Source organism: Semicossyphus pulcher, unplaced genomic scaffold, assembly GCF_022749685.1.
Source record: "Semicossyphus pulcher isolate SPU_LCO1_2020_fin unplaced genomic scaffold, fSemPul1.0.p SCAF_16, whole genome shotgun sequence".
NCBI classification, from domain to species: Eukaryota; Metazoa; Chordata; class Actinopteri; order Labriformes; family Labridae; genus Semicossyphus; species Semicossyphus pulcher.
The window spans coordinates 12,028,699-12,053,837 of NW_027211670.1; the positions used below are offsets into that span (position 1 = coordinate 12,028,699).

The window sequence follows — 25,139 nt, forward strand, 5'->3', positions numbered from 1 at the left end:
GTGATTGTTTAAGTTATCCCACCGTTCCTCCTCTACCCCGCTAATCCAGAACAGATCGGCTGCAGGAGCCGTATTTGTCAAAAGAGCTGTCAATCAGCGTTTTGACAGCATCAAATAACGAATTAAAAGTAAACCTTGAGAAAAATGAACACTTGAATGTAAATCAGCATGATAAGAACTAACTATAATGACAGAAACCATGTTTGAGAAAAACTTATTTGACGTGTATTTTGATTTTATAGTTTGACTCATGTCCAACCTGTTATCACAGAGGAGGAGGCGGGCTTTATGACCTATACTGCAGCCAGTCAGCAGGGGGCGATAGAGAGGGTTTGGCTTCACTTTTGGAGAGCTGCCATGTCGACTATCTTTTTATACAGTCTATATCACAGCATTTATGGACTATGACATTATTGTATTTGGCTGACAATAGCAAGTTAATAATCAGCAGAGGGTTAATGATGCACTTTAAGGTACAGAATGCTGCATCTAGAATCAGGTGCAAACAAAAGGGCATTACATGACACATTTTTCACTTTTATTTTCAAGATTAATCAGATTTTAAATGAATGAAATCCAATGTGAATACAGCCTACATGTTCAGCCCCGATCTGCAAAGCCATGTTGTGTATAGCAATACTAGAAAGAGGAAGAACGACCGGTGGAAACAGTGCGAGTTCTCGGGTTCACTGAGCGGTTTTCAGTTTAATCTGTCTGATGCCGGCTGTGAGGTGGAACCATGCATGCTGACATGGACGCCATCTGTCAGTTATTAATAACACCACCGCAGGACTTGCACAATAATACTACTTTGTGTACATGCCTTAAGGTTCCTCATGCAGGTTTTTGTAAGCACGGGGTGGCTTTGTACGAAGGCACGGCTCATTTACAATGAATGGAGGCGTGCGGGTCAACTTGGAACAGATAAGATTATCTATTTATAGTCAAGTGGACTGCATCAATGCATGTGAACCTGTCGTGTTGGAGAATGTTTTTGTTAAATGATGCTTTTTTAGGTGCATGATATTGTAAAATTTGTGCAGATGCATTCTTTGAAAGACTGTATTTTTGCACACGCTAAGTTACTGACCTCCAAATGACTCCTGCTAGCAAAGGGAGAAGCCTTGTTATCTCCTGTTGACTAAGGGATTCTTATTTGTTTAATGAAATAAGCGAGTACTGCATAACTGAGCACAATGGGCACAAGTAGTTGTTTGAGCAGTTTCTGGGCGCTACCTTCCCTGCACTAAACACACAGGCAGAATTACAGACACCAAAATACCCCGGAGGTTCCAAGCTCTAAGTACCAGGTACCCACACATGATAAATTACAGCCTCTCGGCGAATCGGAATCTATTAGGAGATAGAGCCGGAGAGAAAATTAAAAGGCATCAAGTTCACGTTAGCTGGTGACCAAATAAATCTAACTAAAGGACCCAATTGGTGCCGCGAAACCACGGCCTGTCAGGAGCAGAGCAGCTGAAGCTCAGGGACGGCCTCTAATGTGGACAGAGGAGTCAATAGTTAACAGTTCGTGGTAATCCCTCCCTGAGGGCAAATGAGAGGCCTTGTTTACTTCACGACTGTTAAATGTCACTTTTTCACCCCTGTCTGTATTGTAACAGATAAGAGTCAAAATTTGGCAAAGAAAATTGGAATAAGGACGATTACATGTTGGTCTAGCTTGGGAAAGATATGAGGCAGCATGCTAAAACAAGCGTCTGAGTCTGCCGTCATGTTTTGGTTTGACGTCTTATGCCCGCGGCTTTAAATTGGCTCATCACAGAAGGGCTCTTGACACCAAGGTGAGAGGCCAGCGCAACAGCCGGGCTTGACAGACAGACGGACAAACAGACCCTGGGACAGCTGGGTGAGGGCCTGGGCCTGCTTCAGACTGGACAGAGCGACTGGCGTCAGCTTGACCTGAGAGCCCTGTCACTCTCAGACACGGCAAGAGGAAGGAGCTTTTTGGACGGAGAGTGGGAAACGTCCATGCTGAGAAAAGGGGGATTAAGTCTCAAGCTGGTGGACGAGGAAGGGGGGAAAAAAAGGGGGTTTGTGGACTATGACTTTGGGCCGCTCGGGCCATCTGTCTGAGTAAACAAATCTAGAGTACAGCACACATGTGGGCTTGTCCTTGAGCCGGAGTCAGAGGAGGATAAACGGGAAAATATTTCAAATTCTGGGAGCAGTTGTACAAGCAGATTAAGCTCCCAGTTTTATAATCACAACATCGGATTCTCTGGGATGCAGAAAATAAATCAGCGACTGACAACAGCTCTGATTAAAAAGCTATTTCCATAAAGCTGCTCACCTCTGACAGCGATGTGAGTGCTTATGTGAAGGAGGTGCCGTGTGTGGGAGTACAGTATAGCAGCACGGGACTCCTCTCACACGTGTGCACCGTGTCAGCTCAGCACCGATACACGCCCTCGCTTTGGGCCAGCCATCGCAGCCTCCAGCCCCCGGACCCAGGCCCCCCAAACCCACACCTCTCTGTCACCTAGGCTAGACCCGGTCCCCTCTCCCCGGGCCACCGCTCTCCACAATGGGCCCTTTGTGAAGCAGCAGCAGTTCACACAATGTGGGATTGTCAGCCGCCACAGTCCGCAGAGCCACTCCTCCCCTTAACCCTCAACAAGGAAATGACTGAGAGACAAGAGGCCCAAACAAGTGTCCTTTTGTGATCCCAGCATGGAAATTATGAAGGCAGCATAAACTTATTCTAGTCTCTGGAGTTGTTCAGACAATAATATGAATGCTGTCTCGATGGGAGTCATTGAGCAGCGTCTCAAGGGGAGACGGGAACAAATCAGAGAGAGATTCGGTTTCTCTGGGCCAGGCTGTGACGACTGGAGGGACAGGAGGGCTTTTTATATCTTTGAAGGCCGGTGTGCCATTTACCTGTCACATACATCTTTACTTGAGGGCGGCTGTGGCTCAGTGGTGGAGTCGGTCGTCTCTCAATCGGAAGGTTGGGGGTTCGATCCCTGTCTGCTACAGTCACATGTCGAAGTGTCCTTGTCAATCTGAAGGTTGGGGGTTCGATCCCTGACTGCTACAGTCACATGTCGAAGTGTCCTTGGGCAAGACACTGTACCCTGAATTACTCCCAAAGGCAAAGCCATTGATTCTGATTGGACATTGGCATAGCAGCCTTTGCCATCAGTGTGTGTGAATGTGAGTGCGCTTTATCAGCAGAGTCCATTTACAATTTACTTGAATTCTGTGCTTCAGTGGCTACTTTAAGTTATCTTTTGTAGAGTGGTTTTTATAGGGAACTACTTTCTCGAAAGGACAAGCATTAGTTCAAAAAAGCTTGGTTTGTTGGCATATGGTGCAGGTCAGAACATTTGGAATGGGAAAAACTAAAACTATCCAACATTTATCACTTGCTTGTTTGCACCGCTTCCAGCTACTGTAAAATTTGGTGTATAGGACGCACTCTCAATACATTGTTTTTCATCTAAAAAGTGGCTACCGGTGCGACTGATATACCAGTATAAAATTCAGAGAGAGGTATTTTATGGTGTTACGGTATTTTACTCAGACGATGGCGCGATAATCTAGCTAAAGCTTCGTCATGGACATGCGACGTCATGATCGCCAGTGCAGCAGACAACAATCAACGTTACTGTAGGCTGAGCTCAACTATCGCACCGGTAGCTAGCAGGATTGCAAACTCAACATGGCGACAACAGATGGTAGGCTGTAATTTGTGTGTTTTGAATGTGTTTCAAATGAAAATAAATTGAAATAGTGTTGAAATAACGTGTGTACAGGTTTTTATTCATAAATAGCTATAGAAAAACTTTTATCCCTCTTTGATACCTCCAAAAACGACTTATATTCCAGTGCGACTTCTATTATAAATTAATCATTAAGTTGAACAGTGATCAGGGTGAGATTGTTAAAATCTCATTGGCAATTCAATTGGAGTGAATGAAGACATTTTCAAGTTTAAAATCAGCTCCAGTCATGTTTTAAGACAAATAAAATGCTTGAAAGAAATTGTGTCCGATATGTTTTTTCTGGAAGATCTGGAAACTTGGTTTCTCCTTTCATAAAATTACAGCCGAAAACAAAACACGTCTCTGCCATCGTTTAGTAGAAACTTGTTGAAACTCAGCTAGCTTGAAATGTAGTAATTAGTTGTAGTAATGTTAACATTAAAACTCAGTAGTGAGTTTGCTAAAGTTACGATGACGGTTACAGCTGGCTCGCGCATCGCTGAAGTGGTTGCCATAAGTTGCACATAATGATAGTGTCATCCCGTCCATTAACGGGATTGGCTCCTTAGGTTTGTGACGTCTCAAACCTGCCAATCTGAAAACGTGTTGTTCAGCCTGTCCTTTGTACACTGCAGTTTAAAAGCAGACAGGCCCAGCCATGGAGATGACTGCTGATGTTGTCACTGATATGTCTTGTAGCACATGAAGAACACCACATGGAGATGTTTAAAAGGTTAAACACTGGATGTTCACTGGAGGGTCTCTTTAAATCAGTGAGGACAGCAGCTACATTCAATAATATCACGGTCATGATGCTGTATAGTTTAGGTCCATCTCTCCTCCTGTACAGTATTCAAACTTCTTGTGATCTCTGCCCAGATGTTATGTAGCTTTACAGCGTTCATTAGAAACCAACTCTCTAATTAGAAAATGGTAATTGGTAGGCTCTGTGCACGCATGCACGATGTCTTTGCACCCCTGGCTCTCTTCTTGGCCCTTCTGCAGCTTAGAGAAACATCCCATTCTCCCTCATGACACAGCACAAGAAGTATTTGCTTCTTTTGGCAGCTGCCTGTTGGTCTAACTTTCATTTTTTGGTTGCAAATTCGCCCCCCTCTGCCATCAACATTTTTGGGTTTGACAGACTCATTACTGGTCGTGGAAAGTAAGAGTGCATTTTCAACTGAGTCAGTTTAGAGAAGCATGAGGGAATGATGAAACGGCGTTTAACTGGGCGAGTGAGTCACATATTGCAACATCGTAATGCAGTCACCTAATCTCTCAGTCGCTTTCTGTCAGTCTGAGTTCATCTCAAATGTTGCTCAATGATAAAGTCAGTTATGAACACCTGTTGGCCGATCAGCAACATCTGGTATTTGTTATTAGGTGCCAGTTTGTCTGCCAACTTTCCTGGTGACAAATTCAAAAGCTACAATTCCCCTCGTTAAGTTACATTACTCTTCTTTAGACGTGTAACAGCAGGATCTCCGAGTTCTGCTTCCAAGTTCTTCCCCGTGCGTTCGGAGCCATTTCACTTTGATCATCAGAGACGTTGAAGCCAAAAGGAGAGCTGATGAACTGGCACCGCTGCACCCTGACTCATGGACATGGCCTGGAAACAGGTCTCTTCAGGGTCCAACATCCCCCTTGCTCATTACCGATAACAGCAATTATGCAATAAATCTTTCCTTAGCAACTTAGGACAACAGAGGTAAACACATTTTTGATAGCGGCGAGCATGCCAACAAGCAGCTTCGGGGGAATATCCTCAGGTGCCAGACGGATGCAGTCACCTTTAGTGTTGCTACAGAGGAATACGAACCTCTCTCCTTCTTTCCTTCCTAAGTCCACGATAATGATGCAAACACAGATATACACAGCAATCAGGCCAGGAAGTAGAGATGACGGATTGGTCATTGACAAGATTACAATCATCACCGTCTCAGAGGCTTCCCCGTCCTGTAATTTCACCGCGATCGAGACGACATTAAACCAGTACAATCACGCGTGATATTTACCCCAGCTTCAGCTATACTGCTCTAACCCCGGCCTGTACTTTACGCAAACATGTAGCTCTATAAAAAGCCATATGGTGGATATCTGACATCTCTGCTGCAGGGCCAAGTACAGTCCTCCAGGCGTTTCTCAGCTACACCTCACCTCACTGGTATGCGTTCGAATGAACACAGTATAGGCATCTGCTGTAAGCCTGGGTGCACAGAAACAGCTCTACAGTGAAGGATAACTCCATCAACATTGTATCCACACAATATTCAAAAAATGAAGCTGCATCGTTCACACATTTCTGTGCCTGGCATTTCAGAGAGGACTGTGGGTGGTAGCTGTGCTGCTCCTCTAATGGAGAGAGGTGAGAGGATGTGGGTGGTTGGATGCTGTGTTAGGAGGCCAGCAGCCGGCGAACGCAGAGGAGGAGGAAGACGAGGGAGAGTTGGCGGAGGAAGGCTATTTTTCTCTGCGAGTACGGCAGGTTCTTTTCAAACCGAGGCTTGGATTGTGCTGTCGCTCGATCAGATGGAGTTAAAAGAACCAGATCTTTGGCTTTCCATCGTGATGGTACCGAATTTAACTATTTATCAATGGTTTACAGTTCTTAATACATACGGCACTGCAGCTGAAGCTTAATGAAGTGTTTATGCAGACACGAATAATGCATGAATAACTGCAGATCAGACACAGTGTGAGAAGTCAGCCAGTCTCCGTCTGGGTGCTGACGGAGGAGTTGTGCCGGCTGGGGGAAACAGGTGCTACGATCGAGTTCTGTCATGTTGTGTTGGCTCTTCACACTCAGGCTCTTAGCTGAATTAGTGTGTGTGTGAGTGTGCGTGGTTTCCCAGGCTTCCCAGCTCCTCCTGGAAGTGTTTCTCCCAAATCTGTATTTTCCATTTTCACTCCTTCTTCACATAAAACCCTTAATGTTAATGAATGAAGAAGCACTGGACTCTTAAAGATAATGTGTGTGGATGTAGTGACAGTGATACGGCAAAACAGGAGACCTTCATTACCAGGACGTACCAATACGAGCCCATTGCAACTGTTACTATTCCCAGGGCCCAAATGATTACAACTGGATGTCCTGCACGATCTATAACAGCACTGTAGCTAAAGTATCTCATTGCTCTGTCCATTACAGTAACCCTCAGTGACTTTTGGAGCAGTGAATTGCAGCTCTAGAAACAGCTTTTGTCTCCACTGCAAAAAGAAGAAAACAGTTGCTCCAAGATCACACTGTGACCCGAAACAGCAGTGTCTGGATTACTGCAGCGTCCCGCTCTGAGCTCTGACACAGCACTTTGGAAAAGTAGGCCAAGGTGAACAGGCACCTATTATATGCTGTGGTTAGGGTCCCAATGAAAAGTGTTCACAATGCACACGTTTTAACAGAATTAACAAGACGCTGGTTTCTGCGGCTTTGTCTACAAATCTTGAAGAAAGACCTGCAGTCAGGCTTTGACTACCTCTGTGATAATGGCTGCAAATCTGCCAAAGCCTTTCTAAGTCAACGCAAATTAGCCCATCAGGCAGAAAGGAAAGGAAAATGGGGGAGGGATAGGAAAATGTTCCTTTGGGAATTCAGCTGATACCTCGCTTTTTTGAGCTGGCTGTTTTTCCACAGAGCTGAAGAGCAGCTTCCTGCAGGTCTGCTGGTTGGCAGTTAACCTGCCCAAAGCTGGGCCCACAGCAGATGAATTAAAGGATGAGACGATTCATCAAGTAGCAAAAATGTTTGGGGAAAAAATCATGTCCAGATTTCTTCAAAAATACTTTTTATAATTAATGTTTTTCTACAATCCTATCTTCTTGAATGCATCACACGCTGCCCCAACACTGGCTCAACCGGTCTTTAACATCTTATGAGCAATAATCTAACAAGAAGACAATATGTAGTCAAGCTGTGTTACATGGTTGGGTCTCAGAACGTAAACATTGACTTCTGTTTTGTCTCTGAAATAATGTGTTAATGAAGTAGTGAATAATTCAAAGGGCTGCAGTTCACTTCAGTAAAGAGGGCATTTTCGTTGCTTTCTCTTTATAGCAACGGAGAGCAATAAGCTGATTAGGTGTGAGGCTGGAAGTGGGCCAGTCCAGGGCTGCTTGAGATGGGAATTTTGGGCCAGGTCCTGAGGAAGCTGGAGGGGGTTATTAAAGAGCGAGTGGCTCACCCAACAACAATTAGCAACATGCCAACATATTTAGGTTGCAGGCTTTGTTGGATTTTACAAGTTTCACAGACGAAATGAGGCCCAGAAATGGTGATGGGAGAGATTGTTTCGAAACTTTTACCTCACTATTGTATTTATATGAATCATCACCAGACAAAATTCCAAGGCTGCATTTTCCTCTCTTTCTGAAAATATCTCTGCTGCAAAGCCTCGACCTTAACAGGTGGTTGCATTGGCAGGTCGCCAGGCTGAGGTGAAAGTTTAAAGTTCATCCACTACACCTGCACCTGTTGCAGCTCTGAAAGACGTTCGGCTGCAGCTGCAGCTACTGCAGGGCATTATAAGGCAGCAGGCTATTAGACCATGTTACAACTGGACTTCATCCAAGTGAGGCGTCTAACTGCGGTGACATAACCAACAATCGGCTCCGCCGCAACCTAAAAACCACACAGATTTACAGCTCAAAAGCAGGAATCACGCTGCACAATGTTAACTTACATTGCTGTTGTTGGTGTTAATATGTGGGCAGTATTTTCTCTCCCTTACACACATGCATGCAGACACCTTCCCACCTCTCCCACTGTTTTATTAGTGGCTGTCTCGGAGCTGGCCCCTCACCCTGATGCTTTAAATGAAACCTTTTGTCAGTGTCCTGGTCTAGTGTTTAGAACAAACTGAGCGAGCAGCCCGTCAGGCCGTGTTTGGCTTTATAGACGAGGGAGGGTTTGGAAGGGGGGGTAAGAGGTTACACAATACTGCTGGCTGCTCTCTCCAACACAAATGATTTATTGGCCAGTGAGAAACTGGAATGAAAGACGGAGATACGAGAGAGTGGCAGAAAAAGAGAAAGCGAGGAGGTAAAAGGAAGGGGAAAGTGAACGGACTGAGTAATGGGAAAGTAAGAAGTGAGGGCCGTGCGAGCGAGAGTGGACGCTGGTTTCAGCCAAAGCCTCCTGGAGCCGGCCTTTCTCTGGATGATGAATGGCTGGAAATCATTAAAAAGAACAAGAAAATGAAGCAAAGAGACGGATGGTAAAAGACGTCCTGAAATCAAAAGAGCCTTTGCCTCACTGTGTCGCAACAGTGGACCACCGTCAAGCATTCGGTTGGCAATCGTTTTCACCAAGAAGTTTAAAAGGAAAAAGTCCGAGTCACCATCAAAAGGACGGAAAACTGATCCCTTATGAGAAAGCATTTGCTAAGAGCAATATAGTACTGTTTTACCCGAGGTGCTGATAGACCTAGTGCCCTGTGTTAAATGATCCTGTCCACAGGCTCACGCTACACTGAACACTAATATAATAATAGAGCAGAGGGCTGAAGAGAAGGACCGTCTCTTCTTGCTTACAGCCCACTTTGGTGGAAGCTCAAGGATAAAGTTGGACCCTAAAATCAGTGGTTATGTTGTAAAGGGGCAAACGTTTCATTTTTATATGTTAAGAGAAGAAAAACTGCGACATACCGAGGTGAGATGTTTCCCAAGTGCTTTGTTTTGTGGTCTAACTCCTCTATTTGTCTCTGAATTTCCAGGTCAACAGCACTTTCTGCTCGTCCAATCAGAGCGAGGCAGCTCAGCCCTCTTCTCTGCGTGCACACTGGAGAACAATGCTGTTTTATTGACTGTAATTTGAATTTAATAAGAGTAATTTGACAGCAATTATTTTTAGACTCATTAAGCCGTTTGGCGTTGGAACACACACACACACAATATAAATGGGAATGGGAGTGGGTACGGAGGAGGGGGAGGTCCCTGTTATTCACATTTGATCCTCGAGAGTTTAAAACACAAACAAAAACCGCAATTAAGTTTCAAATCAGCTGGGAGCTTGTTTCCAGGCAGCTCTCCATGCGCGTCTCAACACTAACTACTCTAAATTACACTTTTAAAAGATAAAGACTGTAAAAGTGACCAAAGTGGTGCCAAGGAGAAATAGGGGCCGACACTCACGGAGCTCAGGGGGGGTTTGATGTTTAGAGAGCAGACTTGGCCCCGAGCCAGACCGGGTTACTGGACTTCTGACTGAAGAAATGGAAGAATTCAAAAGGCGGACAAGTGGGGCAGATAAGATTTTATCTAGGCAACATCCGGGATGATGTGGTGACTAAAGCCAAGGAGAAAATGGAAGATAAGAAGACACTGGAAAGTCAGATCAAAAGGCCAAAAGAGAGCTGGATTTGTCATTCATCAAGTGAAAATACAACCTCTTCTCGGAGTGCTTTCAGTGTGTTCAGCTTACTCTGCTTGTAATGGTAAACTCGTGTCTCCTCAGAGAGCTGAGCTCTGTTGAACACATTGGGTCACTTGCAGGACAGTAAGGCCCATGATGGTGGAGAACAGCCTGATTACAGACTACAAAATAGCTCCTGGTCTGATTTTTCTAGACGGTACAGTCATGTCTTTTGGTGCTTTGTCAGGTCGATCATCTCTCAGGGGATCAAAGTGGGAGGAAGGCGGACTCCTTGGCTTAGATCTGGCAGAAACACTGAGAATCAAATACACGGTGCTTGGTTAGGGTGGACAAAACCATGCTAAGTTGCCTTGACATATAGAAAGAAAAACTAGTCCCCTCTTAAGTTACGGGGCTACAAATGATAAGCCACCATGTTTTCTGACACTTTGACACAACAGTGTCTGCCATCCTAATAAAACTTTAACAGCAACGCTAACGTAACAGGAAAGCAGTGGGTGTGGCGCAGTGTTTTAAAAACCTGCGCTCCCACGAAATGACATGTTCACACTGGATCTTGTGCTCATGAGGTGGCCTAATGCGTCAGTGTACAGACGAGCAGCCAAGAGCTGTCTGAAAAGCACCACCAAGGGGACTTTTTCAATCATTTTATACCCAATTCCCTACGCCCTGGAGGGTGTAGACTGCTACCTTGGCAGGCAATGGTAGAGCACAGGGATAGACGCCCTATGCGCAATTCCAAACTTGGATTAAAAAAGTGGCAAAATTCTACAAAAAATCCCCTTTTTATCAATAAACTACACTGGAAGACAGTTTTGGAGTGTGGGGTTCCCATCAATGACATGTTCACGCCGGATCTCATGCTCATGCGGTGGCCCAAAGCGTCTGTGTACAGACGAGCAGCCCATAACTGTCTGAAAATTACCACCAAGGGGACTTTTTCAATCATTTTATGCCCAATTCCCAACACACTGGAGGGTGTAGACTCCTACCATGGCCTGCCATGGTAGGGTAAAGGGATAGACACCCTACACGCAATTCCACTCAGTGGCATATTTCCACAAAAATCCCCCTTTTTTAATCATTACACTATACTAGGCTACGGCTTTGGAGTGTGGGGTTGATTACAAGCTGTATGAATGGCTGTTCCCATGGTTCTGTGGCTTTGTCCAATGGGAACAGTGACCCCACTGTAATCCATGGCTGTTTACATTCCTGCAGATCAGTTCCTACTGGAACCACGGGGAAGGAAGGGCAGGGGTTAAAGGAGACTCTCACGCACCGTATCTCTGAAAAAACAACACACGCCTCACCCAGGACGCACACTTGGTAAACAATCCACAATGACCCAGTATGGAAAGCTTGCAATGTCTTATCAGCACAGGCAACATCTTATTCATTCTTGACCTTTCTCCTTTAAATCATACGCTGTCCCTAATCCGCCATCTTTGCATCTTGTGCTGCAGACTTCAGTACTCCCTTTCCAATCTGTTTCCCATGGCCTGCTGTGAGTGTAAGGCTGGAGCTCCCCTTTAAGTATCCCTAATTGTAAGGGGTGGGGATGTCAGCCACCACTTACTCCCTGCATAAAGTGCCTGGAGGCAACAACACAGCTCGCAGGCCCTGCCCACTCATCCATCCCCAAAAAAGCTCTCCTTAGTCCCCAAAACAACCTCGAAAAAGTGGTTAGAAATCGCCCTCAATTTCATGTTTCAAGAAGCTAAAGAAGTGGGAGCATGTTTCAGCATGTTAGAGGGTCGAACACGTCTGAGGGCAAACAGGCTTGGGTTGAAAGTGCTTATGTCAGGAAGATTCAGGAGAGAAGCAGCAGATCAGCGTGCATCAAGTTAAAAGAATGCACACGTGTGGGATATGGAGACAAGTTTGTCTAAACTCTCTCGTTCTTGGACTGTGCTGCGGGGCAGGGGTCCACTATTTGAATTCCAGTAAACACAGGAAATTAATTGAGCTGACATTAACTGAAAATGACTTCAACAAGTGAAACGTCATGAGAACATCATGTTCTGCTTGGAATAACAAGGGATGAAGCCGTGATACACGCTGAAGTAGATGCAGGTTTAAAGCAATTCCTGCAGCTCTCAATGGGCCTCCTGTGAAGTGCAACTCAATAGGTAGCCTCATTTTATTAGCAGTATACTGTTCTTGTTCTGTCTGGACTGAAATACATTAGCTGACAAGCATGAGAACATTAAGTGCACCATCTTTTCAAAGCAGCTCCAAAAGCTCCCAACAAAGTGAGGAACATTGTACACAATCCACTGTCAACAGTAATTAAAGAGCTGCAGAGCAAAGCTTCATAATCTGTGGATGTAAGAAACACTAAGGCTGTGAGTCAGCGTGAGCTCAGAGACCACAACAGACACCGAGACACTGCAAGGAAAAAAACTCCAGCCGAGATCATATGATCAGGGCTGTGTGTGTGTGTTCATGTGCGTGTGTTACAATTAGGTCAAAACAAGGTCAAAGGGAGCTAGGTGTTGTGTGGTATTTGGGGCCGCGTAGCGAAGCAGTTATCATAGTGTGGGTGTTGATCATTTTAACTCGCGCTGATGTCATCACAGTGGCTTTTCGGTGCTGGGGAGCTCTTAACACCCACGTACCTGCCCTCACCGGGAGGCGATAATGGATTTTGTGTGTGTTTTTCTCATGTCCCTTTTACAACTTGAACAGCTTGATCACACAGTTGTGCAAGGATGGCCTCTGTTCATGTTCATTTTTCATTTTCTCTACCTCTCAATGATTATAAAAAAATGTTGTTGTTGCAACGGACAGCTGCAGGTATTTTGTCTTCTTCTGGTTATGTTCTTCAGAGTTGAGTAGTAGTTTTGTTTTACCTGCCTGTAAAGTTTAAGATTCAAGATTCAGATCTTCATATTGCCACATGCTCATACAGATGGGCTATTTTAAATCATTCATACCCTCTGCAATCAGATTACTAAAAGCTTGGTCCTTTATCGTTTGTTTATTTATCAGTTAACTTAAAGGGGCGGGTATTATGGCAAGCCTCTGTGATACCTGTGGAGTAGCTTAGCATAATGTACAGTTAATAAAGACTCACACTGGTGCTCTGTGCAGGCCCTCATACAGCCTGAAACGACTCAGTCAGCTCTGTCCCTTTAAGAAACCCCGCCCCTACAAGCCCACTTTCTTCTGATTGGCCAGCTCTCTGAAGACTGCCGAGGCTCGTGTAGAAAAAACGGTGTGAAACCTGGCATTCACAGCAGCCTGCAGACTGAGCTGAGAAGCCCAGGGATTACTGCAACATACTTTTACCGACAGATTGGAACGTTTAGTACGGACATCCAACCTTCTAACATAATATATATGTCTTAAAATGTGACACAGCAAAATACCCCCTCTTTAATTATCAATATTAATGTTGGATCTGGTTGCATGGCAGCTTGTAGCGCTGTCGCCTCACAGCTAGATGGTTCCTGGTTTGTACGTAGTGGGCCTTTCGTTGTGCGTTCGTTTGCATGATCTCCCCGTGCATGCGCAAGTTCCTGCCGGTTACTCCGGCTTCCTCCCACAGTCCAGACTCTGGTGAAAGGTGGTCTTCCTCTACGTGTCAGCCCTGTGATTGACTGGCTATCAGTCGAGTGTGTACCCTGCCTCTCACACAATGACCGCTGGGATAGGCTTCCCCCTGCAACCCTGAAGAATACTTGGTATAGATAAAGGATGGATGGAATGTTGGATCCCGATATTTTAGTTCTCATACTTTGTTGTTGTCTGTATGTCACTTTTTTTAATGGTTTTTAAGTAAAAACAAATTCCTCCTAGTAGGATTAATACAGTTTTTTGATATTGAATTGAGACTGCTAAAGCTTAAGTTGTTGTAAACTGGAGGTTCCTCAAACCTTACAACACCTGTTCCTGACACGGCCTCCGCAGTCAAGCACCCTCTGTCCCAGGTGCATTCACTCACACTCACACTCACGCACAAACATGTGCAGCTCAGCACAATCTCTGACCCTATACGATCCGGCCTTGCACATTTGTTTTTCGATGCTGTGTCTGATGTTTCTGTAGAAAGGCTTGCTCACCATCTGACTGAGCCTAGAGACGGCTTCAGCCCACACACTCGTGCTTTTGCTTCCAGAGCGTTCTGTCCTCTTTCCCTTCAGTCAGGACAGAGACAGCCAGAGCGCTCCACAAAACACCATAACCTCCCTGTGCAGCACACGCCACGGTCAACTGTTGCTGGACAAAGGGACAAAACGTGTTACCACGGCAACGTATTCCTGAAATAACTGCGTGGGGTTGCTCTAGGAAAGTCTAGCTTGTACATTCAGCAAATATAAGTGATTGAATTGATATATTTATAGCTAATAAAATGTCCAGGGCTGAAACTCCCCTCTATGCTAACAGATTAGCCTTACATGGCAGCACATGTTCTATGGTACAACCAAGCACCCTCTCCATCCTTTCAATCAGAGCACATTTTCTCTTCATCTCGCTCTTACTGCTGCGACGACCTCTTCCTACCACTTGTCTCTTCAAAAGCCACAGCTGCTCTTTCAGCATTAAATGATGGCAGTGGTGTGTAGTGTTGGGCGTTCGCCGTAGGTGGGCGACCCTAAATCTATGGCTCTCTCCCGGCCGGGCCTTTTGCTAACCCATTCCTTTCCCCCCCAAGAGCCGTGCCACATCCTGAAGGTTTGGACCACAGCCCATCTGGGTTTGGTTAGAGCCAAGATACAAGAGCCATAAAACCAGGCCGAGAGGAAAACAGAGGGGCACCTCCTCATATACAACCCCAACCAGAGCCTTCTGATGGGGGTTCTGATGTGGTCTGGAACAACGTTATACTGGTGAAAGGCTGGAGGTCTTTAGATTTGACCTGATGTCTGTTAGAATACATCCTTTAAACTGATCTAGTGTGTGTCTCTTTCTTGTTTTTAAAAACGGGGTATTATGCTGTTTCACATTTTAAGACAAATATAATGTTACAATGTTGAATATCCAAACTAAACGTGGGTAAAGTTTCAAACCTGAAGGTAAAAGTATGTTGGAGTAATCCCCAGGCTGCTCAGCTCAGTCTGCAGGCTGCTGTAAACGCTAGGTTTCACGCCGTTTTTTCTACACGCTGCGCTTTGTGACATCACAAAGTGCAGCCTCAGCAGGCCAATCAGAAGAAAGTGGGCTTGTAGGGTCGGGGTTTCTTAAAGGGACAGGGCTGACTGAGTCGACAGCTGTATGAGGGCCTGCACAGAGCACCAGTGTGAGAAACTGTAAATGATGCTAAGCTACTCCAAGCTTGAAATAAACATAATGCTCGTCCTTTAATGTAAATTGCAGCCATCTGAAACTTTTGTACTAAAGCAAAGCTGAGATCACTTTATAAGGCAAAGCAACACCAGCTACTAAACCAACCAATTATGTTTGGTGGTCACAAACTCGAGACTGCTCCAGTGATATTAATAATTATTGTACTTTAACACAGTTTTTTAGCACTAAATATAATTTACATTGTTACCTATACTGGCGATAGAGCGTTAAATGCTAATAATGTTACCTCTTTGTCCACAGATATATGTATGCAGATTAGCCAAGTTAGTGCAGCTGCTTATTCAACACTAAACAATTATTCTGATGTGTTTGGTCTGACAAGTGAGGTTCTATATTTAGTGTCACTTGATATTTTCAGCCCGAGACCTTTGCTACCCCCCTCTCCTTTTGATCAGGCATTCAGAAAGGAGATGAAAAGATGAAGAGTGACATGCGGGGAGGCGGCTGAATGGGTAGGAGGACGTCCGCCTCTTTCCTTTGTTTCTTCCAGTAAACACATCGTCCATCTTTCTTCTGCACCAGTGCCTCACAAATATAATTTACCAGGCTGCATTTGAACATTAAGTCCAGTATATTTTAGTAGAAATATGCCTCTTTTCATGGTTTAATATTAAACAGTAGCCTTACATTCAACATATAGAAAATATCTATAGGGGGAAAAACATGACCCCAAAGGGCACAGACATCCACACAGCATCCGAGCTCCTGTGGCCTCTGTTACATAAAACCTCTCAGCATCTCTCCTCTCTGCCAGAGAATGCCACATACAGTATGAAAGGGTCAAACGCAACAAAGCAAGTGCTGTTTCAACTACTTCTGCTTTCAGCTCGTTTCAAAGCACATCCCACGTTTAGAAAAAACTGTCGAGCACCGCTTTGGGTCAATCAATACTCAAGCCTGCCCACACGCTGCAGCGGTTATAGTACTGACAAACTACACAGCGTTAAAACAAGTGACCTACAAAAACATGAACTCGAACGGAGACGCTGTCAGTCTACATATTAACTTTATGATGAGTGTATAGATACGGGACGACTGGTACCAATAAACCCGCTGAAGACTTGCTGGCGTTGAGTTGTTTTCTCCGTTTTTTCCTTTCAGAACAGGAAGTCATCACGGGACTCTTGCACAATAAGTGTGTAAGCCCCTTGAACAAACACACACAGCTTGGCACATGACTTTTAGTATCAACACCATGTGGTGTCACTTGATTCCTTTGACACTTTTGTGCTAGTTAGGCCGGTGTCAAACACGCTCACTAAATACTTGTTGTATTAAGAGAGCGCTGGTGTTAACAGTGTAGTGACTGCCTGGTCAGGTGGTAGTGACTGTAACGTGCCACCTTACTGTCATGGAAAGTATGGTGAGGCTTTTATTGTGAAACCTGCTGTAAATTTTTAAAATAGTGGTCAGGATTTACTCTGAAAAAGACTGATTTATATGTCTGTTTTAAGCCATCTTTTTGTGACTGTTCCCTATTTGCGTGTTGCTGCTTCATGCTGGTAATGCAAGCTCGACACTTCCTCCAGCAGTTTTACATCAAAGAAGGAGTTTTAGGGGCATAATCACTTCCCTTTCAGTGGCTGATATTGTGCTGAGTTTCATTAGCAGCATGTGAACACAGAGGAAGAAAAGCAGAGGGGAATCAATCATGAGTTTAGAGGGTTTCAACTGCTAGGAGAGAAACTCAAGAGCAAGAGGAGGGTATGTGCGGAAAGATTATGTCGAGCCAAAAGCCAAATTAGGCTGTGTAAACTGATAATAAATGATGTTATGTTTATCAAGCAATCATTAAAGCATCATCTTTTATGTGCTGGAACAGACCATGCCAGAGGCCAGTATAACCAGCCACTATCAAAATGCAGAGGTGCAAAGAGTACTGAAATGTTCTACTCAACAAAACACGGTTGCTTGAAATTGTACTCGTTCAAAAGTACTTGTGTATAAAATGATTCAAGTAAAAGTAAAAGTAGCTCACTTAAAAAGTACTCAAAGTAAAAGTTACTTAGTTACTTTCCCATCCTGATTTTTATAATAAACACATTTTGCCAAGGTTACCTTACACATGAGTCCTATGCAAATAAAATAAAACGAAACATCGTTTTCAAACCTGGGCCCTATGTTTACATGTTTTGGAGTCAAACTGATGAGAGATGAACCTTTTGTCAAAGAGTGGTGCTCTTCAGTCTGAGTAAGATCCTTCGTTTAACCAGAAACAGTATACACAGTAGTTCTCTTCATAGCCACCAGACTCCATTGACAAAAACAGTAATTTTACCTCGCAGAACACGGGAGATGCTGATCTGCCTCGATCAGTTAGTGTGTTTGTGTTATTGTGTGGTGTTTTAAAGGGTTAATTCGGTTCCGAACTAACGCCTGTTACGACGTGTAACCAGGCAGCGGTAGACCAGCAAGTCTTGTGTTCTGTGAGGTGGAATTACTGTTTTTGTTAAATGGAGTCTGGTGGCTTTGAAGAGAGCGATCTAACGGCTGCTTCTGGTTAAACAAAAAACTTTCTTCAGTCTGTGTCAAAGGTGGTGTTTCATCCGCACTCTATTCTGTCCCATTCATGGTTCACTAACGTTACGCGTCGGGTTAGTAGCTGCAGCTTCCTTCTTCGCTTCGGACTCAGTGAATATCAACCAGCACTGCTGTTTTGACGCGATGCATTTGATTGGTGTCTGGTCAACGTCAGTTTATCTTTCTAGCTCATAATATCTGTTGATAAATATTTTACTCAGTAACGGATGGATGTGCAAATGTAGCTAATTACTTTACTGTATTTAAAACATACTTAAGTACAAGTAAAATTACTGACTTTGAAAAATGCTCAAAGTCCAGTACTCGAAAAAAAAAAAGTAATATAATCAGATAATTTTTTGACTCTAGGCAGAGAAAAATCAGCAGCTGACAGAAGGAAATCTTTCACTCACCATTTCGTCCAGAGCGTAGCGGAGCAAGCCGTGCTCGTAAAGGATGAAGAACCTCCGCTGCCATTTCTGCATTAGAAACACATTTATTGGTCACATGACACATCGGGATGAATACCAGCAGTTAATCACATCAGGATTTAATAAAGGATGAAGCAACAACAAAACATCCAGCATTGATTTGAAAGTCGTTTATGTATTATGCATTCGCAAATTGTCGCCATGGCAGTTTAATAACAACTGTCAGAGGTGTAGACAGATATTTAATTCATAAAGCCACAGATTTATTATTGTTTTCTGTAAATAAATCTCTAAATGCTCCAATTATAATCCTGAATCTTGTTTACCATAGAGTACACCTCAGGGTTTACAGACTTGGCAACTCCACTGGAGCCCAATAATACAAACAGTAAATACACAGGGGCACGCAGGCCTTTGGGAAGCAGTTGCAGTGCAGTGGCAGCCAGTTATTACTTGGCAAACGTTCAGCGTTCACCACATCACAAGGTTTCCAAGCTGGCTGGGAAACATTTATTCATCATGCATCAACATCAATCATCCAGTTTCAGTTACATAAATGTATAAGGGGTACTATTACAGTAGTAGTAGTACTCTTCTGATGGTATCATGTCTGATATTGGAGTCATGTGATCCCTCGGTTATTTGAGGTATTTTTGCCGATATCCGTTCAAATGATGGCGACTCTTTCCATTGATTTCCTTCCCCATTGACCTGATGAGCTCTGCACCGCTCCCCTCTTATCTTAATGCACCGTTTTGTCTCAGTGTTAAGTATCCTGGGCTCCGATTCCAGCTGAGCCCAATCCATGAAATATTGAGAGGCGCTTTGTAACCTAAAAAGGCTTTGGACGGACTCGACGGGGGTGCTGATAAGCTGCACAGCTGATGATAGTTGATACGATTAAAAAGGTAATAGAGATCAATTCTGAAAGGCAAAATAGAGCCACAAACCCACAACCTGTCAGATTTAAGTGGTCCTACAGCATGACTGTCTGTTATTTGCTCGTTGGTCAGTCAAAACCACCAACCTGCTCACCTCAGCACTACGTACAGGGCACCAATTATTCCCCCACAGTGCCAAGCTGACTGTAAGCATAGGCAGAGCACATCAGCGATTACGTCAAAGCGACAGCAGCGGGCTGTTGACAGTAGTTGAGTTGAAGGTGCTTTTCACCAGAACCCATATGGAAGCCATCAGTGTGGCTGTGAGAACTGGGACTTTTCCCTTTTCCTCCCCCACACTCCCTCTGCTCCTCTTTGGGATGCACCAACTCCAAATAATCTGGGAGAGCTGATAAAGGAATGGGGAGCCACAGAGCAGGGCTCCTGTTACATGATGCTCAGGGAGCAGGATTGAGGAAAATAAAAGTCAATATTAGGCTCATTATAGCCTTAGAATGAGGCTTCCTCTGATAGAGGGCCAGGACTCCCACAGGAGGCTGCTGAAGCCATGAAACAGGGAGAGGAGCTGCAATAACCAGGCCTCCTGTTTGTCAGATGTCAAGTGAGTGCCAGAATGGTTAGTGAAATTAAAAGTAGGGCTGGTAGAGCAAATGGGGGTTAGTAACTACCCCGAAATAGGAATCAAACAGTTTAAGACAAAAGCAAACTGCTGCAACTTGTAATTTTTGAGCAGAAGCTTCAGACAGTGGTCAAACAAATGTTCCCTTTTAAAGGGCAAGTTTGTTGATTTTCAACCTCAGTCCTATCATGCTATTATGGGAAGTTGATGACTACGTAAAACGCGTCATCTGGCTGCCCACATCCGATGTCATGTCTCGTTCAAAATCATGAGGTTTGAAATGTAGACTGCAGATTCTTTGGAAGATCCACCGGTATATTCTCGTCGTATTTGGGATTCTTTTCGGAGCCATTGCCTGCAGCGATCAATGTCCTTGACTGGAAAACGGTAGTATTGCACTGCGACGTCTCTCGCTGGGCCGTTCCTTTCAGACGGAAGGGGTGCAATGCACGCTGGGTGTTGTAGGAATGTAGAATGGGCGAAATCAAGAGCTGTTTGTACAACTTTCTCCACAGCTATGGCGCCAATTTCAAATATTATTGCTTCTATCGATTACAGAGAACACCAGCTTTGACTGACGGTGGCTTTTTCCAGGGAAGAATTGCTCCATTTGTTTTTATGAGGCTCAAATTAAAGTTACTTCATAAAGGGAGACAAAACTAAGCCCCTGTTTGCATAAGTCATTTAAGTGTAGCAAAAACTTACCCGAGATCTGTGCAGAGGATTGTCAAAGTTTGTTCCCTCTGGTGCCAGCAGTAGCCAACCTCCATAAATAGGTTTTGCCTGGTGATGGGTAAACACAATTAAAATGTTGAAAGCAAACACAGTAACATATCGATTAGTAGTTCATTGCACACATTTTAATTAACCAAAGATACAACTATACGGATATAACTACAAATTGTAACCCAACATCATCACCCTGACACAAACACGTTTTAGTGTAGCTGCACAAAGGTGTGTATTAGTCACTACTAGCTGCCTATGGTCGACTGCAGGCTACATTCTCCAGCTGGCTGAATCCCAGAGCACCACGCTGCCCTGGAAAAAAAAAGAAAAGAAAGGAAAGGCTAACACACATGATTTTCCCTCTGATCCTCTAAGTGGGTGGACCGGTGGGTGGAAGGGGGCAGCGAGAGGCAGAAGTTAGCAAAACACTGGATCAGAAACTGGAGAGGGAAGTAGCACAGAGTCTGAGAGGGTTTGTGGCTGCAGATTTGCAATGCAAACTTGTTCTGAGAAATGCAGGTCGGCCTGGCAGTCTGACTCGAATATTTCTGTAAAATGTTGAACTCTGGCCACACTGGTCGTCAGCATTTGTTTGACAAGCCAAAAGAACCCTGCAGAACCACTGCAGGGTTGTGTGTACAGGATTTAACTAAACATGTTTACACTCAGATGTTGCATCCACCTAAAGAGCTTAATACATTAAGAGTGTTACGTAATTCAAGTGCAAGTCTGTGGACCAGTAGCCAGCAAATCAAGTCAGGAAGGCTCTGGCATTTACACCCGCCTGGCACCTCCTCGTCCCTCTATCAGTGGTTTTGATTACAGTCATAACTTCATCTGAGTATAATCCACTGTCAAATCCTCTTTCACTTCTGGAGGAACGGCACATTTCTCAGCTGAGCGACTCTGTAAACAAAGTGACATAACAGGATTGTTCTATCATAAGTCTTAACCTTGCAGTGGTATGAGTTTCTGCAAGAGGAAGAGCATCCAACTTTGTGAAAGACAACCTGAGGGGGGACGGTGTGCAGGAATAGCACCTTGCAGATGTTATTTGATAATGGGACTGCAGGAAAGGGCGGTACAGCAAAGTGTTGAGAGAATAACACCAATACTAGGACACTAGCTTCCTCCTCATCTGTGGAAAATAGTCTAACGCTCACGAACACTGAGGCTACAAAAATGTCCCGTCTCTCCTCACATGACCTGACAGCAGCACGACAAAAAGGCCTCCTAAGAGAAGGAATAGACGGGAGAAATCTAGGTCACTTTTTTACCCTTCAATGGTTCGTTTAAGTGTGGTCGTGTGTGTTCATTTTGCAAAGGCCCCTTATTCCCGACCCTCCTCATAAATGACTGTGTAATACTGCACCAATGGCTAACGTGGGTCTATGAATGAAAGGTCGGTGGAGCGGCAAAGAATGAGATTCATAGTACTCCAGGATCTTCTTGAAGTAGGACTCAAACAATGGCCAGCCTGACCCCGGCCTTTGGTCACATTATATTTGCTCAACGTATGTCCTTTTTTAGATCCACGTTGTAGACAATTCCAACTGAAGAACCATCACAGTCAGTAGCTTAATACAACTAAACTTTCTCCCTGGATACAGGTTACTCTTAACCTGTCGCATTAATCAACTTACCAAAAGGAACGATCACGATACAGGCCAATAGAGTTCAGTGTGACCTGATGCCACCATTCAAAGTCTGCCAAAATATACAACACAGCCCAGCAAGGAGTGTGGGTGATCTATAAAATATTTGAAAACAACAACTTGATCTGGACAGCCTCCCAGTCTTCCATCCATGGCACTTTAGGGAGTGAAACTGACTGCTAAATGGGGCATAAAAGTACAAAACAAAGCAGGAAATAATAAGGCAAACTGCCAAAATGATTGGACAATGGAGCAACTATTAAAAGCATTTTCAAAAAGGTATAACTATGACATAAATGATGCAACAATAAATACGCTTATATAGGCTACTGTGCTGGAAGAAGGCCCATATCTGCATGAATTAAGGTCAATATGAGCCCTTGGGCTGAAACTAATTATGTCCAATTAACCTAACCTTTGCACTGCATGATCTATTGACACATGACAAACAGTCAGAGACGTGCACATCAAACAGGAAGATAAAAACAGGGTTTCATTTTTACATTCATGCAGGTCACCTGATATAGACAATATCACAGGTAGGAAATGAATGTTTTAATTTGTTCACCTGATTTAAGTCTTCGTCGTTCAGCAAATGTGATTCTCTGGGCTTGAAGCAGTTCTGGCATTTACTTTTGTTGAAAATGTTGGCTTGAAATTTCCGACAAGGATTGTCTTTGAGTGACATGGTTAACGGAAAAGGGTGAAACTAGGTGAGAAGAATATCCAAAAAAAAGTCCTTGTTTGACAAATAAATGTGCTCAACACTCGCAGCCAAATGTGTTGGAGTCAACTTGCTGGTGGTGATATATAATAAGACAACTTTCTAGAACAAACCCATGAGAATAAAAGTCCATTTAAAAGGTAACAGTGCGTTGTTCACCTGTCCTAGGTTACCTGAGGCGGTGATATCTATGATAGTCATAGTGCGCGAGGGGTCGCCTCGGGCAGCTAACGTTGACCTGCTAACTTTTGTTTCACGTTTACAAAGAAGTTCAGTCGTCAGAGCGCAGACAGGTGTGCGCGTTATCTTCTTAATTACGTCCTGCAACGACGTGTCGACGTTTCACAGGTGACATTCCGGGCCTCGAGATCGCTGCAGACGTCCCGTCAGCCTCCATCGGGCGGAACGAGCTCTACCGAGGGAGGGAGTCCACTTTGGCCCCTCTCTCTCTCCGTCGTTCTATCTAACAAGTGATACCGCATTCATTGCCGTTAAAACTCTTGTACGCTTCTAACGTCTCTGTTTAAGGCCAAAAACCGTTATCCAAGTTTGAAAACGCCATTCACTCGGCTGTCACGCCGTCGGGTCCATAGCTTCGAGGCCCGTTCGTCGTAGTACTTCTCTCGTTGGCACTGGTACGCAGTCTGCGGTGGATGTTTTCGTGAAAATCCTCACTTGGGCCGCACATCCAGTTAGTGGGGAGATGGGGAGGGGCTCAGGAGAGAGTGGAGTGGTGAGTGACAGCAATCTCGACCAGTCACATTTGCTGACACGCCCATAATCGAGGCTTTGTCCAATAGAAAGCGTCAAAAATCTCCAATACTTTCACTCAGGCTAGGTGGGCTTTAAAGAGCCCCTGATAACAAAAACTAACTTTCATGTTCAGCTGTTATGTTTTTAATATTGGCCTGAGCTAATATTTTCATTTTAAAGTGAAAAATGAAAGTAGGCTACATTTATTCAGGTTAGACTTGTTATTAGTGGAGATTATTTGTTTAGCTGGTATTTTTGTTTTTCTATGTGGTTTGCTAATCTTCAACATCCACAACAACAGGACAGGAGATCAAACGAGAAAGAGAAAGGTAAGTATGAGTCAAACATTTCTTATCCTAATATTTTTTTATGGGATTAGAAATGTTTTGCTAAACAAGTTTAGCCTCATATGAACATGATGTTAGCTAATTGAGACCTCATTTGGTGAGGTTAACTTTACCTTTTATTATTTGTCCTTTCATGTGTGTGTATGCAAACGTCCAAAGCCATAAAATGTACTAAAATGTTTCCTTATGGCCTACTATTAAAGTGACAAGAAATGAAAGTAAGGTAACAAGAGCCATCTACAGCCATCTCTCTCTCTATATATGCCCTGTATACCCATTAGGAAAATAAAAGAAGTAAAGCATTGCAATGCAATAAACTCAAGAGTGATTTAATTTGCACACATTGATCTGTCTTGTAAATGGCTGATATATTTGGATATAAATAAGGTTACACTGATGGATGTTTTTCGACTCTACTATTACTAATGCATGGCATTTTAATAATGTACAAATAACGAGGCACATACTTTGCTAATATAACTTGTAACAACATTTGGGTAGTGTTTATTTTAAACATGGAAACCGATCCTGAAATGGTGTTTTCACTCCAGGCTCTAGAGCACCATCTGCTGGTCGTACATGGTCCAAGCTGGTAGTACAAATATTTTGGAGCCAAAACAAATGGGAATGTATGAGTTATGCATAGCAGGTGTAAGTCAGGGAATATTGGGATTCTTCCAACATGCAGCTGGTTTATTGAGTGAAAATATGAAGTGTTGCTTAATGTTGTGATGTAATGAAATTGTTGTCATACTTTGCAGTACACTGGTACACCACATGTTTTCTCATGAAGACTTTTCTGCATTTAATCCGTAAGATTGGGTAGGGTTGGGTTAGGTTAGGTTAAGTCATGTAAATTTAGCAAGATGTTATTTAAAGTCTTGGAAGAGTTATAAAGCTACTTGTGAGTTTGGGAACACTGCTGTACTTTGGTTATCCCTTGCTTGAATTATTCCATGAAGCAGTTTGTCACGATCTGGACCTACTTTCTCTTGATTTTGACAGAAGAGACAGAAAAGAATGTTACTTATTCGGTTTTCAGCTA

The 25,139-nt window shown here is 43.9% G+C and overlaps 1 protein-coding gene across 5 annotated transcripts in view; it reads right to left on the reverse strand.

The window, feature by feature from the left end:
• Window positions 1-23,644, reverse strand: part of LOC138593053 (myosin phosphatase Rho-interacting protein) — a 49,633-nt gene extending 25,989 nt beyond the window's left edge. For all 5 annotated transcript variants that reach the window (XR_011308314.1, XR_011308313.1, XM_069663888.1 and 2 more), the window contains exons 1-3: window positions 22,839-23,644; window positions 20,592-20,669; window positions 18,348-18,413 (exon numbers count right to left, since the gene is read on the reverse strand). Coding sequence is in view for 3 of the 5 variants with exons in the window: in XM_069663888.1 (XP_069519989.1) it covers window positions 18,348-18,413; window positions 20,592-20,669; window positions 22,839-22,958 (264 nt within the window). In the remaining 2 variants the exon portion in view is untranslated. The remainder of the gene's footprint in view (window positions 1-18,347; window positions 18,414-20,591; window positions 20,670-22,838) is intronic.
• Window positions 23,645-25,139: the final 1,495 nt, after the last annotated feature.